This window comes from Periplaneta americana, chromosome 5 (assembly GCF_040183065.1).
Source record: "Periplaneta americana isolate PAMFEO1 chromosome 5, P.americana_PAMFEO1_priV1, whole genome shotgun sequence".
In the NCBI taxonomy this organism is placed as follows: Eukaryota; Metazoa; Arthropoda; class Insecta; order Blattodea; family Blattidae; genus Periplaneta; species Periplaneta americana.
This window is the reverse complement of record NC_091121.1, coordinates 82,069,865-82,087,127: the sequence shown is the minus strand read 5'-3', so window position 1 is coordinate 82,087,127 and position 17,263 is coordinate 82,069,865. Positions and strand designations below refer to the sequence as shown.

Genomic DNA, 17,263 nt, shown 5'->3' with positions numbered 1-17,263 from the left:
ATAAGAGTAAATGCTGGGTAACTTTCGGCGTTGGACCCTGAACTCATTTCGTTGGCGTTATCACCACCTCATTCAGAAGCGTCGTAAAATAACCAATAAAAATTAAAAAAACAAGCCACGGGGTCTACAACCACACTTCCTTTATGATGATGATGACGATGATGATGATGATGATGATGATGATGATGATGATGATGATGATGATGATGATGATGATGATGATGATGAGATGAGATGATGATTATGCTATACCACCTAATCCTCTGTAGATAATTACTCGCCTACCTTCTCGGATTCAATATTGCAATTCTTGGAAGCTAAGATATTTTCATCGAAAAGACAATCAAGTTATTTGGCAAATTAAAACTTAATAACTGGAGTTACAGGCGTATAATTGAAATCTAGAGTCGTAATGACATAAAACCCTAAATATAGAAAGAAACAACAACAAAAATATCAGAAGAAAAGAATGTGTCTCTTTCTTCGTAGAAAAAAAATCAAAGTACAGTTAACAAACATTAGTACCGCTAGAAAGATAGCACACAGATAATAATTGTGGGGTCCGCTGCAAGAGGGAGCTATGCCACTTTAACCATAAAGCGAGAAAAATAAGTCTGTTATGAAAAGGGTCGTATCCTAGAATTAGTCAGTGCTCTGGCAATGGCTCCTGCACTGCTACAGCTACATAGTTTAGGGAAAGCGCAACAGATGGTAGAAACTGCCCAAAGAAACATGAAATTTCACGGATCAGAATTTTGTGGCATAGCTCCCTCTTGCAGTGGAGCCTTAAACTGACCTTGTTAGTTCTTTTTACAGTGAAACTACTTTGTATACATATTGCTGAGCGTGCTAACATAAAGAAGTTATACAACACTCGGGATACCGTAGTGAAAAAACTGATAAGTATTGAAACGAGTTAATATGTTAATCATAGGACTTCCCAAACTCCGAGGAAATTTCATTAATCGAAATTAGATTTTAACTCAGGTCTGCAGAAAAGGAAGCCTAAAATGACACATTTTCTAAGTTAAGGCGGTTTTTATGACAGATCCTCAAAACATTATTATTATTATTATTATTATTATTATTATTATTATTATTATTATTATTATTATCATCATGTTTCATTAGTTATCATTATTATAAGCAAACAGTACATTTATTAAACTGCTACGCAGCAACTTCTCATGTAGGGTCAAGGTTTATCATTGGAGGAGTGATAACAGGAGGAAGAAGCATAAATTGTATAATTTACAATTCATTTTAATATATCAATATTCCTGGTAAATTATTAATAAGTATTTAATGAATTTCAATCTTAAGGCATATAAACTTGCAAATGTTTATTTGCTATTTAATAACAATATATGAACGTTTTCGCCGTTTAGGGCATCTTCAGAAATAACAAAACATATTATCTGGACCTATGATAACATATTATGCAAATAACAAGGAAAATAGAGAACAATATATGTGGTACATGAAATTCATGAGCTTTATGTAGATATAACATGAAACAGGATGAATATTGAGATAATCTTTGAATTTGAACTTAGACTGGACGAATATTTTATTTTATACATATAGCTCATGTTACAATTAATATACAATGTTTAAAATTTTTCAATGATGTTAATTTTAAATTTAAAATATGATAATAAAATATTTAAAGTAATCATGGTTGAAAGTTGTCGTAAGTTACAAGATAGTATGCGTAGTTAATGTTCTTGTGTTTTGTAATTATTTCGCTTAGAGAGGCCGTTGGCATTTGAATGAATGTTGTTTGACGCTGATGACTACTTTACAATTGATATACAGTGATTAAATTAGTCAATGTTAAAATTTAATTTTATAATGAAGATAATAAAATATTTAGAGTAATCATGGCTGGGAATTGTCGTAAGTTCAAGATAGTTTTCGTAGTTGATGTTGTGTGTTTTGTAATTGTTTCACCTGAAAATAGAGATTAAGAGATAATAATAAATGCAAAATATAGACAAGTTATTATATAGAGACGCAGATAATAATAATTATTATTATTATTATAAGATTACTCGTTAAAAATGTTGTTTATGTTAAAGAATTACCGTTGGGTGTAATTAGTTGAGATATTGAATAAATGATTGTGAATGTAGTGGAATGTACGATAAATTTCGTAATAGATAAGTCATGAGTTGGGTATGATTTTTAATCATTCATTGAAAATTAATAGAAAGATTAATATTATAATTCGTAATAATTAGATGAACTATAATACCAGATATATGTAAAAGATTTTACGGCAGCAGTAATAATTATTATAAGATTACTTACTTAGAGGTCATTGACTTTGAAATGGCTACTCTGATGTGATGACATCCTATTACGTGTTCTCAGGTTTATTGAAGTATAAATGAAGAAGTTCTATAACTGAAAGAATATTAACTATTAATTTACTTTCAATTTTGATATGGGGATATAATTGTTTTAATGAATTTTGACGGCATTCGAATACTTACATTTGTGTGTACTGGTGTTGATGTGTTGGAGGTTTTAAGAGAACTGAAGCCTAGATAATCGTGTGTATTGAGGCATGTAACGGCGCAAGAATATGAAAGGAACTATTTGAATGGCATATTAAGATCAATGTGAATAGGTCTGTTTTAAATTGCATACAGTGAATTTTTAAAGTTTAATAAGTTTTCGTTGATTATATTTTGATCTTTATTATGGTAGTAGGCAATGAAGAATTCTTCTGCTGCATTTATGAATTTATTGTCATTGTATGTTTTTAGGATACTTAATGTGTTCTGGTGATGACCTAATTCATGTCCAGTATTAATTAAGTGTGTTGCATATTTTGATTTTTCTCTATTATTTTTGAAATCGTTGACATGTTCCTTATATCTTGTTTTTATATTGCGTTTAGTTTGGCCTATGTATTTCTTACTGCATGTGTGACATTTAAGCATATATATGCCTTTGCTATTTAATTTATCTATAGGATTTATTGTGTTAAGGATATTATTGTTTAACTTATTATTTGTTTTGAATGCTATGTTTATGTTTTCTTTATTAAAGAAGTTTTTTAATTTGTTAGATATGTATTTATTGTAAGTGAGTGTTGACCAAAATTTTGATTTATTATTGTTTGTTTTTGTTAAGGTAGTGTTTGTCTGTCGTTGTGTATTGTTTTCTTTTTTCCGAATTATGCCTTATGCCTTAAGATTGAAATTCATTAAATACTTATTAATAAATTGTATAAGATTTTCTGATGATATGCGTTGTTAGCAGAAGAGGAAATGATACTAAAGGACATGCTACTGGAGCTAAATGACAGCTGTGAGCAGTATGGGATGAAGATAAATGCAAATAAGACGAAGAGCATGGACATAGGAAGAAAAATACAGAAGATAAACTTGCGAGTTCTAAATGACGCAGTAGAGCAAGTGGACAGCTTCAAATACTTGGGGTGTATTTTAGGCAGTAACATCAGCTGCTGCCAGGAAGTCAAAAGAGGATAGCTATGGCCAATGAAGCTTTTAATAGAAAAAGGAGCATCTTTTGTGAACTCAGGAAAAATAACTAAAGAAGAGACCAGTGAAGTCCTTTGTATGGAGTGTGGCATTGTATGGGGCAGAAACATGGACATTACGTCGAAGGGAAGAGAAGCGGATAGAAGCATTTGAAATGTGGATGTGGAGAAGAATGGAACGTGTGAAGTGGATAAACAGAATAAGAAATGAAGCTGTGCTGGAAAGAGTGAATGAAGAAAGAATGATGCTGAAACTAATTAGGAAAAGAAAAAGAAATTGGTTGGGTCACTGGCTGAGAAGAAACTGCCAACTGCAGGATGCACTGGAAGGAATGGTGAACGGGAGAAGAGTTCAGGGTAGAAGAAGATATCAGATGAACCTCCGGGTTCCTTAAAAGCCAGTAAGTAAATAAGTATATAGAAGATAAAACAGAAATAGTAAACAAAGTTGGTCGACAAGAACTGTGGTCCATCTTGTTAAACTTGCGTCAGAACATTCTCAAAAACTGGGAAGCACGTCACCAGTTGCCTACATTAAAGCTATCTATAAAATATTGGAACGTATTCGTTCTGTGTAACTTATAAGAAGTAGACTGTAAGCAGTTGTAGCAAAGTCTGAAACATAAGATGTATTAGTTCTGCTTTTTTTTAAGATATGGCATTAAAAATATAATTTTGTTACCCAAACGCAAATCAGCAAGCCTAAAGCTCGTAGCTAGAACCTTCGTCACGTTTCTCGTAGGTGTCTCACATGTATCATTACCTAGTAAACCGCTTTACATTTTAAATTCTGCTTTAATTAACTGTGACTAATTTCTCAAAAGAGAATCCCGTTATGTTCGTCACTCGCGATGATATGAAGCTGTTTATTCCGTGAGCCCAAGTGCAGCTAAGCGTATCATAAGCACATGTAGTGAAGAGTATTTAAAGCGACATCCTATTCTGCGACAGCTCAGTGAACACTCTAGAACAACAGAGAAAACCATGAGTAAGTTACTGGTAAGTTGATTCCATCCAGAGTATTATTTTACACCTAGGTTTGATGATTTAAAAATTTGGAGAAAGATTTATTATTATTTTGAAACTCATTTCTAGGCTTCGAGAATTGGGACCCGATACAATAAGTTCATTGTGCATGTACTATAGGTTGTTGACTCGCTGCAGGAAGTGAAAGGTAGAGATGTGTTGAGGTAACAAAGTTGCTATTTAGAGTAGAGTACGGTAGTATGGGGAAACACGCCAAAAGAATTGGAAAAGCTTTTATTCTCCTGTCTTTTATAAGCATTTGTGTTTAATTATACACAATGTTAATGGAGGAAATAAACATGTAGCAATTTTAATTTCTTCATTTATCCTATTTGTCGTCTTTAGAAAGTGCGGTTACAGTACCGAATTACAATGCACTACAAGATATATTCTCAGTATCTCAAACGTAAATCTTTTTCGGTTATTTTTTTTATTTTATTGGGTTATTTTACGACTTTGTATCAACATCTAGGTTATTTAGCGTCTGAATGAAATGGTGATAATACCGGTGAAATGAGACCGGGGTCCAGCACCGAAAGTTACCCAGCATTTGCTCGTATTGGGTTGAGGGAAAACTCCGGAAAAAAACCTCAACCAGGTAACTTGCCCCGACCGGGATTCGAACCCGGGCCACCTGGTTACGCGGCCAGACGCGCTGACCGTTACTCCAAAGGTGTGGACTTTTTCGGTTATCTGTCCGTTCCATTACTCTTTCATCGTATGATGACGCTGTATTGTAAAAAGCTGCGCTCTACGTCGCATGAAGTAATAGGAGGAAAACGAAAAAACCCAACATCATTGCAGTCTCTAAGAAACAATCCTTTATTCTCGGGTGACTCTATGTCCACTAATTTGCTGTTTATATTACACAATGCTCCATATCCGATATTTTTACATAAAATTGATTTCCACTTGTTTTACACCTTTAATAACCGGTGTACTCGGTGTCTCATTAATTCTCTGTGTAATTTTCTCAACTAATTTGAGGGCTTCCGGAATCTCTTGTTCTGACTTTTCTAACCGTGTAATAGTTTCAGACACAGTTTGAAAATGGGTTTGTATGAAAACCAAATTATTCGTCAGAATCTTCAAATCCAGAGCTTCAATTATTCTGATTGCAGATTATCTGCAAAATTGTACGGGAGCGTTTGGCATAATAAATAGGCCTACCTGCATTAAGCCATGTACCCCATCTAGTAACAATGGGATCTGGAGGTAGAGGTAGAGTGGGTGTTAGTTCCTTGAATTTCGCAACCCTCGACGTAGCATTCTATTTCTTTGCGTATTTCAGCCGTGGCGAGAATGCGATCGTGCGCCGAGCCACTGTATAACCTACAACGTGCATAGCACCTATGGAGGGAGGCGGACACCCGAAGGGGAAGTAAAGCAACTGTCTGACATGTTAACGGTTTTCCTTACGTCAAGCACTTCATAAAATTTTATACACTACAAGGCTACAAACTAATGTTTAGTACGTGTAACGAAGAAACAAATGAACAAGAAAACATAGGACACATTATCACAACCTAAAATTAACTGTCTTCAGAATGTCTCTGCGACAAAGTTTCAAAATCAGGAATTATGTCACTTACTGCCAGTCGTAGTTGATCACAAAGATATTTGTCTGTCAGTCGTGATCTAAATTTGGTTTTTACTATTTTCATTGTTGAAAATAATTTTTCACAAACGTAAGTTGTAGCGAACATGGCTTCAAAAGAGCAAGCGAAAGAACGAAGCTTCGGATAGGCCTATTTATTTTTTGGCAAAGATTTGAAAAGTTCAACATTTGTCAAGTCCTTACATCTAGCTTTCATTTAACATCATATTGTAAATCTGTGAGTTTAAATTGAAGATCCAACCGCATTATTCGTACATCTGCTGAAAAAGGATCGACGTACAGAGATGATGATGATGATGATGATGATGATGATGATGATGATGATGATGATAATAATAACAACACTTAACCATTTAATGTTTTTTATCAGTAACATGTAGTACTTATAACGCCGTATGTTATACAACCGTTTTCCTCGCAATACTTGTGAACAAATCATACATTTAATATTCTCATCATATTGGCAGCAAAAAATGCGTCCTCCCATCCTACTTGAAACTTTCGTTTTTATAAAGGTACATAGTTTCAAGAGACACATTGCGACGATACTCTACTCGCAGTCAGAGACAAATAAAAATGGAACGGAGTTTGATTCCAGTGAGTGAGAGGGTGGGGGTTGGGGAAGGTAGGAAGCAAAGGAAGTGCACAGCTATCATTGCGAGCCACAATGTGCTCGTGAGTCGCATTTTCGCCACGGCTGGCGTATTTGTTGGCATTCATTCTACAGTACCGCCATCCACTGTACGCTTTACCACTATACTCAGAACGCCTTCATGCGAATTTCCCACTGAACTGCTCTATTGGATAAGAAATCTCGAAGCCTACGAGTCATTTCATGTTGGTGACCAACATGCTCGATTAGATTTGCAGATAGAGGTTATCCGTCTACAAAATAACACATTTACCAAAAGCAAATTATTAATATTGTTAACTTGGACATAGGTATAGAAACAACTTTGTAAATTAACATACCCAATTCTACATAGTTTCACTATGAAAATTGCATCAATGTTTGGCTCCACCTACATAAGCGAAGAGTTTTTCTTCTCGCAGATGAAGCCGGTTAAATCAAAATCGAGATCCAGGTTTACAGACGACAATTTGAAAGATCGGCTCACAAGCGCAATGACTGATATTATTCCCGATTTCAGATAACTACAGATCGATTATTTAGTCCTGACTGCTCAGCGACGCGAAAGAAGGAAAGTAATAAGAGTAGTGGTGATAGTTCCCGAGTAGAGATAAGGGCGAACTGTCGGTAAAGGAATACTGTACAGCTTAACTGTACTGGAAACACAACGCGTGGCATCCGATCGCTCTGACTGCAGGCGACAGACTAACCTGAACATCCCTTGGCGTAACTTCATGGACTCGCCTGACCCAGACGCAAATTGCTGGCGACTGTCAGGACTAAATAATCGTACTGTACACTTGTGGGATAATGATGAGTGGTTTGATAAATATGATGGATTTGTTTTCTACTAGCCTATTTCCTAATGATACATTATTTTTAATTTCTTTCTTACACTGCAATATGCATTCTTAAGTTTATACTCGTAGTTTAAAAAGTGTGTGTCACAATATGATGTAGACCTAAAATATTTTGCAGCCCACCGAATAAAAATTGAAACAAATGCGGGAATTATTTACTGTAATTTCCATTGTTGCAATGTACACTCGTCAACACAAAATATGAGCAATTTCTGTAGCCAGAATTTCTCGTAAGTCCACCTTCAGACAGCGCCTGGTTCACACGACGAGAGAAAGGATGTTTATTTTGCATCTAATTTACTCCTTAAATATATCTTTTTTCTAAATTATTTATAAAATTTGATTTATAAGCAGAAAGAGAACAAAGAAACAAAACAAAAAAACACATAGCGGAGTCACAGGCTAGCATATACAGTCGTGCAGCTTGAGTTGTGAGGGTGCTAAGAACAATAGACTGTGACGGTATTATTTCGCATTGTGTGTAATGAGGCGATATTAGCGATCCTAGTGGTTAGCAACTATCTATGGATGCATATTTACTACGTATTGAGCTTCGTGACTGTATATACTAGACTGTGGCGGAGTATTGCACTCATACCCTCTCTTTGATTAAACCGCCACGTGAACCCTGGGTTTCGATGTAACAGTTACGTGTTCTTACAATAAGAGTTATTTCAAATATTGACAACACATTATTGAAACTCTCCCGCCGCATAATACATTCGTTCACGTGTAAAAATAAGGCCTCACGAAAGGTTACGAAATTTTCCCCAAGGGGATTTAGCCTATGGCTGCTGATCATTATTTGTGTCTAACAAGCAAACATTTTGATGGGGGCAGATAAAAAAGTAAATTTTTTTCTTCAACCATGTTGATAAAGTCAAAACAAATGCTTATACAAATTTTGGACACTCGACCACTATTAAGAGGCCGTCCAGAAAGTGATTTTCCCTTGGGTCGTTTACAGAAAAAAGCACAATTTCATGGAAAGATTTATTGGAACAGATACAGCAATTGTTGCGCTATTTTTCAACATATTCCCCACCAGAAATGAGACATTTGTCATACCGGTTCGGATCCCAGGCGGCAGACTTTTACGATACAAGGATACAAAAACTGGTCCCACGGTATGGCAAATGTCTCAGTTCCAGTGGGGAACATGTTGAAAAATAGCGCAACAATTACTGTATCTGTTTCAATAAATCTTTCCATGAAATTATGCTTTTTTTCTGTAAACGACCCAAGGGAAAATCACTTTCTGGACGACCTCATAATTGCGGTATAGTGGCCAAAATTTGTATAAGCACTAGTTTTGACATTATTAACATGGTGGAAGAAAAAAAATTAACTTTTTTATCTGCCTCCATCAGAATGTTTGCTTGTAAGATGATACCTTCGGTTTGCGCAAGCAACCACTGGTTACATACAAAGTCTGCCAGATGGCTATACGTCACTATGCTTGGAGGGAGATTGCAAACTCAGTGAAAGGCGTAACTACAAAATTGAGCACAGCTGATGTAGGGTAGGAACGAGTACAGGCCTACAGTGTTTGCTTGCCTCGTATCGCTTCCATGTGGTGAGAACCAGGGGCGGATTTCGAAGAGGCTGCGGAGCTGCAGCACCCCCAGACATTTATGGCTCTTGTCTCGTTTTATGTTGTGAAATACATTTATTATACAGTCTCATTTAGCGGCCCGAATTTTTTAAAAAATTCGCTCTCATTTACATGCACGCAATCATTAGTGAAGTCACTTCCTCCCCTGGTGCTGCCAGAGCGAATCGGGGGACAAGGACGGATGGTGAAGCCACTTCCTCCCCTGGAGCTGCCAGTCTCGTCTCGGATGCTTTGCGCGTTAGTTTTACCCCTCCCCCTCCTAGCCCCTTTCCATGAATCCAGAGTTTCCAGGCGCTGCAAAATTTGCAGCAGTTTGTCAGTAGAGCGCAGTTTTAAATACATTTTCTTTAATGTTGTGAGTATAACAAGTGCAACAATGTTTAATTCTGTACAAATATTTACAGTCTATTCAGTTCAGTACCTTAACAATTCAGGACAAATGTGAAATTAAGTGCCCATCATTTGAATCATAATGGAAAGAGCCGCTAAACAAAATAGCCTACAAAGCTCGTATATTTTTACCATAAGCAGTTTCAACCAAAATTCAATTAAAATAATACCAGCCAAATTTCAATTCAATTTATTAATATTTATGCATATTGTTACAGACACGCAAGGCTGTATTAAACTCATGGACTCGACAACATCCATCTTGTACCAATAACGTCAAACCACCGATACATAGTAACATATATCTATGATTGTCACATCAATCTATTGACCAAAATCGAATGAAATGCTTTAACAATACACATTGTTAATAATATAGACATGTTAGTGATAAAAACAATACTCTGTTTTAGTTCGTTGTTAAATATCAAGATCAACAGAAGCAGCCCCATCTAACGAAGTCAAAAACTGGCAAACATAGCCAACAAGTGCTTACAGTGTTTTAAAGTGTTCTATAACGTTCATATTCCTTTGATTACATTTATAGTTTCATATCACTTTTAAATAATTTTAAATCTTTTAAACTGTACTACATGGACTGCAAGTGATTTTAACTTAATGTAACATGTGTATCATAGACCAACTTAGGTTAAGTTAGAGCAATTCACATTAGCAAGATCCGAAAATCATAATAAGTTCCACACCATAAGGCAAGATTTTCATTATAAATGTTCATTTAACACTCTACATCTGAAGATGATACAAATGTATCGAAAACGTTAATGTAAATTATTAACTTTAAGATAAGCATAGGTGGCACAGTAAATAAATAATTATAGTCGCATATTTTTGCTAATTTATCCAGTATCCCTGCTTTCTTCTCTTGATCTCCACACTGTCTGCATTAGATTAATGTGTTTCAAAGGCAATTCCATCAGATGGGGCAACAAGAGTTTTAAAATAAAAACAGTAAATGTTGTTCATGAGAAGAAGGAGCCATTGCTAGAATGTTTTCAAACCATAATGGAATCTGAACATCGCAATAAATGAGGCAAGCGTCCTGGTGCTTACTCTTGAAGATCCTGAATTCAATTTCTGGCTCAGTTTTTTTTTCATTTATTTATGTATCAGTAGATATATTATATAACCAACTACAACATCGCCGTTTAGATATTTCTAAGGTTCAAATCTGCATATAAAAAATTAAATTATGGTTTATTTAACGACACTCGCAACTGCAGGGGTTATATGAGCGTCGCCGGTGTGCCGGAATTTTGTCCCGCAGGATTCTTTTAAATGCCAGTAAGTCTACTGACATGAGCCTGTCTCATTTAAACACACTTAAATGCCATCGACCTGGGCCGGGATCGAACCCGCAACCGACTATGCTACCGAGGCCGACTCTGCATATCAAGCTTTATTGATGCCATACAGACAATACGGAACAGTGCCAGTTGAGCAGCGACATCTGTGAAAATGAAAACCCTAAAAAGCGTCGTAAGGTCGAAGGGATTCAGACAAGGGTTGCGGCAGCCAAGGAAGTGTTTGACCTCATTATCACACAAGCTAACACCCAATTCTAGTTCATAGATCATCTGATATTATCTTCTCTTCTGCGTCAAAAAAAATTTGAATGCTACAAAATCTCATTTCCTGAAAATGACCTAAATGTATGTGTGAAGCTTTTTCCAATGCTCGATAAAGACAAACTAAAAACGGAACTCACTGTACTGTATCAGATACAAGAATTCAGAAATATCAGTGGCGCAGTCAAGCTCTTGCAGTTTCTTCTATCTGAGAAGAGAGTAAAATTCTATCTCAGAAATACGATGAGAGAAGAGAGACTGACCGCATTAGCTATGTTTTCCATTGTACAGACTATGTTAAACGGCATATCGATTTTTAATAAGAAGATGATTCAAAAGTTTGCAACCTACAAGACAAGGCGCATGGAACTAATCTTTAAATAAGGTAATTGCATGGTTTATTTTTGTATGCAGCCCCCCTGAATTCAATACTCACGAGCCGCCATTGGTGAGAACACAGTTTATGAATAACACTTGCACGCACTCTGCTCGCTTCCATGCGGCGGGAATCTCAGCGTTATCGTGTGCTACACGGAAAAGGGAGTTCTCTGCGGGTAGGGGAAAAAATTCTCTGTACATATCTGCAGTGCCTGGGAAAAGTGACATAAGTCAATTTCCACAAACATTTTTATTAATTTATTGACAACTTACGGAACATTTGCTCGCTTGGGTATAGATACATAAGTATTTCTCCCATTACAATAATTCATACAAAAGAAAATCAAATCGACATAAACCAGTGTAAAGACAGTTTTCCTCCTTCTCTTGTAAAATTAACATTTTTCACTTGTGCCACTTTTCCCGAGCACTACAGATATTTATGGACGGTGAATAGAAAATGAACAGAAGGAGTACTTCTACGAAACCTGTCCACACATCAACTTCGTTCACAAATTCTACCTATAGGGCAAAATCGTCTAATTTCGTGATACTAAGATTTTGTGCAAAAATAAGGTTGAAAATTAAAAATAAAAATAATAAAAGGGTTGTTCTTAATGTACGTTCATTATTAGGGTAAAAGAAGTTACATGTCAGCATTTTTACCTAAAATAAATTTATATAATAATTACAAACAAGGAATACAAATAAACGAAAAAAAAATAGCACTATAGAAAAGTTGGTATAATTTCGTAATAGTACAAGGATATTTTCATGATAGTCTTTAAATTCAAAATATTTAGGCATATTGAGACAAATTTTAAATTCCTCAGTCAGATTTATACCTACAACCTAACAATTAAAGTTTTTCGGTACTTTGAAAGACCTTGATATGTTTCATGAAACTACTGATTCCAACTGACGCCCTGAATCAATCTTTCACCATGCTTGTAGTCCTCGAAATTTCTTGATCAAAATCCGAACAAATCATTTGGCATATCATTCTGCTTTTCTTTAAGCACACTTCTTCTTTATATGGCTCCTCAAGATGATTCTGTTTCGTTGTCTACATCTTTTAACTCACTTGAAAAGCTGGAAATGTCATTCTCCTGCTATTTTAGTCTCTTCCTGGCTCTTGTCGAACTTTCTAAGAAAAATACGAGGTTCCTCTGCGGCAGTTTTCGTTTCTTTAAGACAAAATTAATTGTCTCCTTCATATCACTTAAATTGTAATTTTTTCACATTTGAACCTACGATTACTATCACCGTGACAACGCTTTTTAGTTCTTTTAAGCATTCTGATTATTGTATTGTGTTTCTGTTTTGTGAAGGATTTTAGATAGGGGCGGAAATAGCCATAGTAGCTAACGCGTCCTTTTTTAAACCCTACTAACTAACTAACTAACTAACTAACTAACTAACTAACTAACTAACTAACTAACTAACTAACTAACTAACTAACTAACTAACTAACTAACTAACTAACGATTACTCTCTGTCATCTGCAACATGCACAAAGTCCACACCTGTGGAGTAACGGTCAGCGGTGGCCCGGGTTCGATTCCCGGTCGGGGCAAGTTACCTGATTGAGGTTTTTTCCGGGGTTTTTCCTCAACCCAATATAAGAAATGCTGGGTAACTTTCGGTGCTGGACCCCGGACTCATTTCACCGGCATTATCACCTTCATCTCATTCAGACGCTAAATAACCTAAGATGTTGATAAAGCGTCGTAAAATAACCTACTAAAAAAACATGCACAATATGCACAATATTTCAGAGATTCTAAGAACACACACAGATATTTTACGTTTCATGCATTGGTATTGCTTCCACCAGAGAGATTTGTTATACCATATATAAAATTTAAAGGAGAAAAAAATGGCCTCGTGGAATGGGAAAAACGCTAAGAAAATAATCTCCCAAGATAAAGCTTTGTTACATAATCTGTGCATTGATAACCTTATATTTCGTGTGCACCCATTTTTCCGAAATAAATTTTCCGACTGACTTTTCCGAATGACCATTTTTCCGAAACCTACTTTTCCTAATCTTTTTTTTATTTTTTCGAATAGCCATAATTCCGAATGGCCTTTCTTTCGAATGGTCATTTCTCCCAATGATCATTTCTTTTACGCGTTCACTGTTTACCGAAATTAATAATACAATACATTATTAGCACAGTTTCCGTAATAATCGTACAAAATTATTAGTGTTCATTAATATCTTGAAATTAACAAGTACCAGTGGATGTACAAATTATTACTTCAGGTAAACGGAGTATGATATTCTTAATGAATGATTATATATTGTATATTTCAAAGGCAAAATAGTCCTGGTGGAAAGATATATTGGGAATGTATAAGACTGAGACAGAAGTAGTGTTCATCAAAGCCGTAACAGACAGAAATGGTGAAGAAATAGTCATTATTAAAGGTGCTGATGTGTCGCATCACTCTCATGCTCCGAATAGAGAGGAAGCACAAGTAGAGTTGGTGAAAAGTAACTTGAAACGAACGGCACAGTATCACCTAGAACTTCACCCAGGGCAGATTTTAAGGAACGTATTACATCAAATTCCTTCAAGTGCCTTCAAGCGATGGATAGCAGTACAAAAAAGAATCAGGGTAATAACACTGGAATATGAAACATACAAGGAAGAAAACGGCCACCTTCAGTACTTAAGAAGATTAGGGTACAATGTTAGCTTCTAAAAAGGTATGAAATATAGGCCATGATTTCTAATACATTCATTTTTAAGTATAAAATGTCAATAAATTTAATGTGCTCTCAGCTTTACTAATTTTTCATTTAATATTCTTGATTTTGGAAAACAGGTCGTATGGTAAATGGCCATTCGGAAATATGGTCATTAGGAAATGAGGAATTCGGAAAAATTGACATTCGGAAAGTTAGTTTCGGAAAAATGACCTGAAACCTTATATTTTTCAGTAAGAAGTGTACAATGTCAGTACTTACCATTGAAAACAACTTGAACCACAAAACCGAGCAAAATATATATGAAAAAACCTTTCTTTTGACAATGGAAATCAGATGGTGTATTCACTCACAAATTCAAATTCAAAACTCTTTGAGTAGTTTTCAAAAACATCCGCTCGCATCATCGCAAGAGTGCAATGAAAAAAAATCTATGTTATAATACTTCTTCTGCCATTTATACGATACATCAGAATTACATTTATTGCTGGTATAATTTCGTCATGAATTAAAAAGTATATATCACGAAATTAGTCGAGTTTGCCCTACTAGACGGAATTTTAATTCTGACGTTTAGTGCAGAAATTCGACAACCTAATAGGCAATCTGAAACACTCAGAGGAAGTCTGTTTCACTTTCTCAATAGCAGTACTAAAATGTAACAGGACAAGTCGGAATAGAAATCTAGTCATTTTGTCAGGAAGTCGTGAGCTGTATGATCTAAATAATGCTTTTTTGTTATATACAGATCGGAGTCACACTCCTGGTACTTGCATTTGTGGGTCCCAGCCTGTCATTGGAAAATGAAACTGCAAGTGCTCTAAAGGAAGATGTCTCACACGGAGATCCTGAAAAGAGACACCACTGGAACATCGGATCCCCTGATGCACAAAGTGGAAATTTCAATTCTGGTGATTTTTCACGAAGCAATGAAACGTCCAACAAAAGCGTCGGGATTACAATGGATTTACCACAGATTATTTTAAAACGACAAGAAGAGCGAAAACAACAGCGACAACAGCGACAACAACAGCGACGACAGCGACGACAACAGCGACAACAACAGCGACGACAGCGACAACAACAGCGACGACAGCGACGACAACAGCGACGACAACAGCGACAACAACAGCGACAACAACAGCTACAGCGACTTCGTAATTTTCTACGAGAATTTAGTACCGATAACCCCACTACTCTTCTACGTTCGTGAAACACAATGTGTAAAAGAAATTGATATTTCTATGTTCTGCATGTATGTATAGTTATCACTAAAACCTTACTTTTAGTAGATTTTAAGCAAAGCGTATTGGGTATTTGGGGAACATCACGTGTCTAAGATTCATATGTTGTCACTGAAGAAAATGTGAACGGTAGGTATAAAAATATGCTGATAAAAACATTCATACAAACATTTTAATTACGTCTATAAAATATCTTCAATGTGATCAGGACGTTTAATTACAATAATAACACACGTTAATAATAATAATAATAATAATAATAATAATAATAATAATAATAATAATAATAATAATAATTACACTCTTCAATATTGTAAAATATTTTGTATAACTGAACTGAACTGCGCCCGTGCACGAGCTTCTGTTCTTTCGGACTGCAATGCCTAATGTAAGTGAAGCCCTAGATCATATATACAGTATAACAGATAGTTCATCCCTAGGCCTATGTTAAAATCGGGAGCACTTTGAATGGAACAACCGCCAGAATCGCCACCAGTCTGCCGTAAACGAACACGAGATGGCAGTACAGTCGCTAATGCAATTCAAATGGGAGTTACGACGTGACTCCTTATGTAACAACTAGATGGCAGCATAGTAAACCTGACAAAAGTTATTACCGTCAAAGCCTATAAGGACGAGCAATCTGGGTATATAATATGATCTAGTGTGAAACCTAAAGTACGTATTGAATAAATAAATTTGAAATAATAATAATAATAATAATAATAATAATAATAATAATAATAATAATAATAATAATAACAATATGTGGCACTCCTATAGTATTATTAATGTCAGTAAATCAATATACTACTATTCGTCCTTCATAATCCAGGCACGTATTCTTTGATTAAACTTGTTGTTGGACTTGTCACGTTCTTATTGGCCATTTAGAATAATTGCACCTATTATAGTATGATATGTGTGTTTGCCTGTAGTCCTTACATGCAATTGTAATTTCATTAATGCTGCTTATGTATGTCACTACTTTATTGATTCTATATATATTTTTGATATTACTTGAATTCTTGGCTATTTCACAGTAATTTCATTTCAATTATTTCGAGTAATTGTTTGCCTTTATGAGTACCTATATAAAGTTATATCAATATTTGTGCTTGGACTAGACATTATTTATTAAAAATATATTAGACAATAATCATTACGAATATAATACATGCTTTTAGTGTAGAAATTATGTTGATTGTTATTTAAAATCAATATTTAATTTTAAAATTGGACGAAAAAGTAAAGATTAGATCCAATCCATCATAAAAACTTAAGATCGCCAAAAATCTCTGTCCAGAACATATTATTTGTTTCTTGTTGTAAATGACATGTACTGTGTAATCAACAGAACAAATAAATAATAAATACATGAAATTTTATTATTACGATAGTGTGACTATAATGTCTTACAGGCGACGTAAACATTGCCAGCAGAAGAGGAGAGAAGTTTAATTGCTATTCAACCAATGGCAGAGGTCTCATTCCTGGCTTGTCTTGAAGTCGGGCTGGGTAGAACGCTTCAGACTACCCAAATTCAAGGTAAGCGTGGAATGAGAATGTGCCTTCTTTCTTCAATGAAAATTTCTCAAATACATTTTTGCAGCTTACAATAACAGGGTCATCTATTGGGAACTAACGGAACTATTTCAAAGTTTGTCAATTTGTTATATCTTTGG

The 17,263-nt window shown here is 35.3% G+C and overlaps 1 protein-coding gene across 1 annotated transcript; it reads left to right on the top strand.

The window, feature by feature from the left end:
- Positions 1-4,443: 4,443 nt before the first annotated feature.
- Positions 4,444-16,955, top strand: LOC138700514 (KIN17-like protein). The gene is made up of 2 exons (XM_069827115.1): positions 4,444-4,513; positions 15,083-16,955. Exons 1-2 carry the CDS (start codon positions 4,499-4,501, stop codon positions 15,545-15,547), a joined length of 480 nt encoding a protein of 159 aa, XP_069683216.1. The 5' UTR covers positions 4,444-4,498; the 3' UTR covers positions 15,548-16,955.
- The last annotated feature ends 308 nt before the right edge of the window (positions 16,956-17,263 follow it).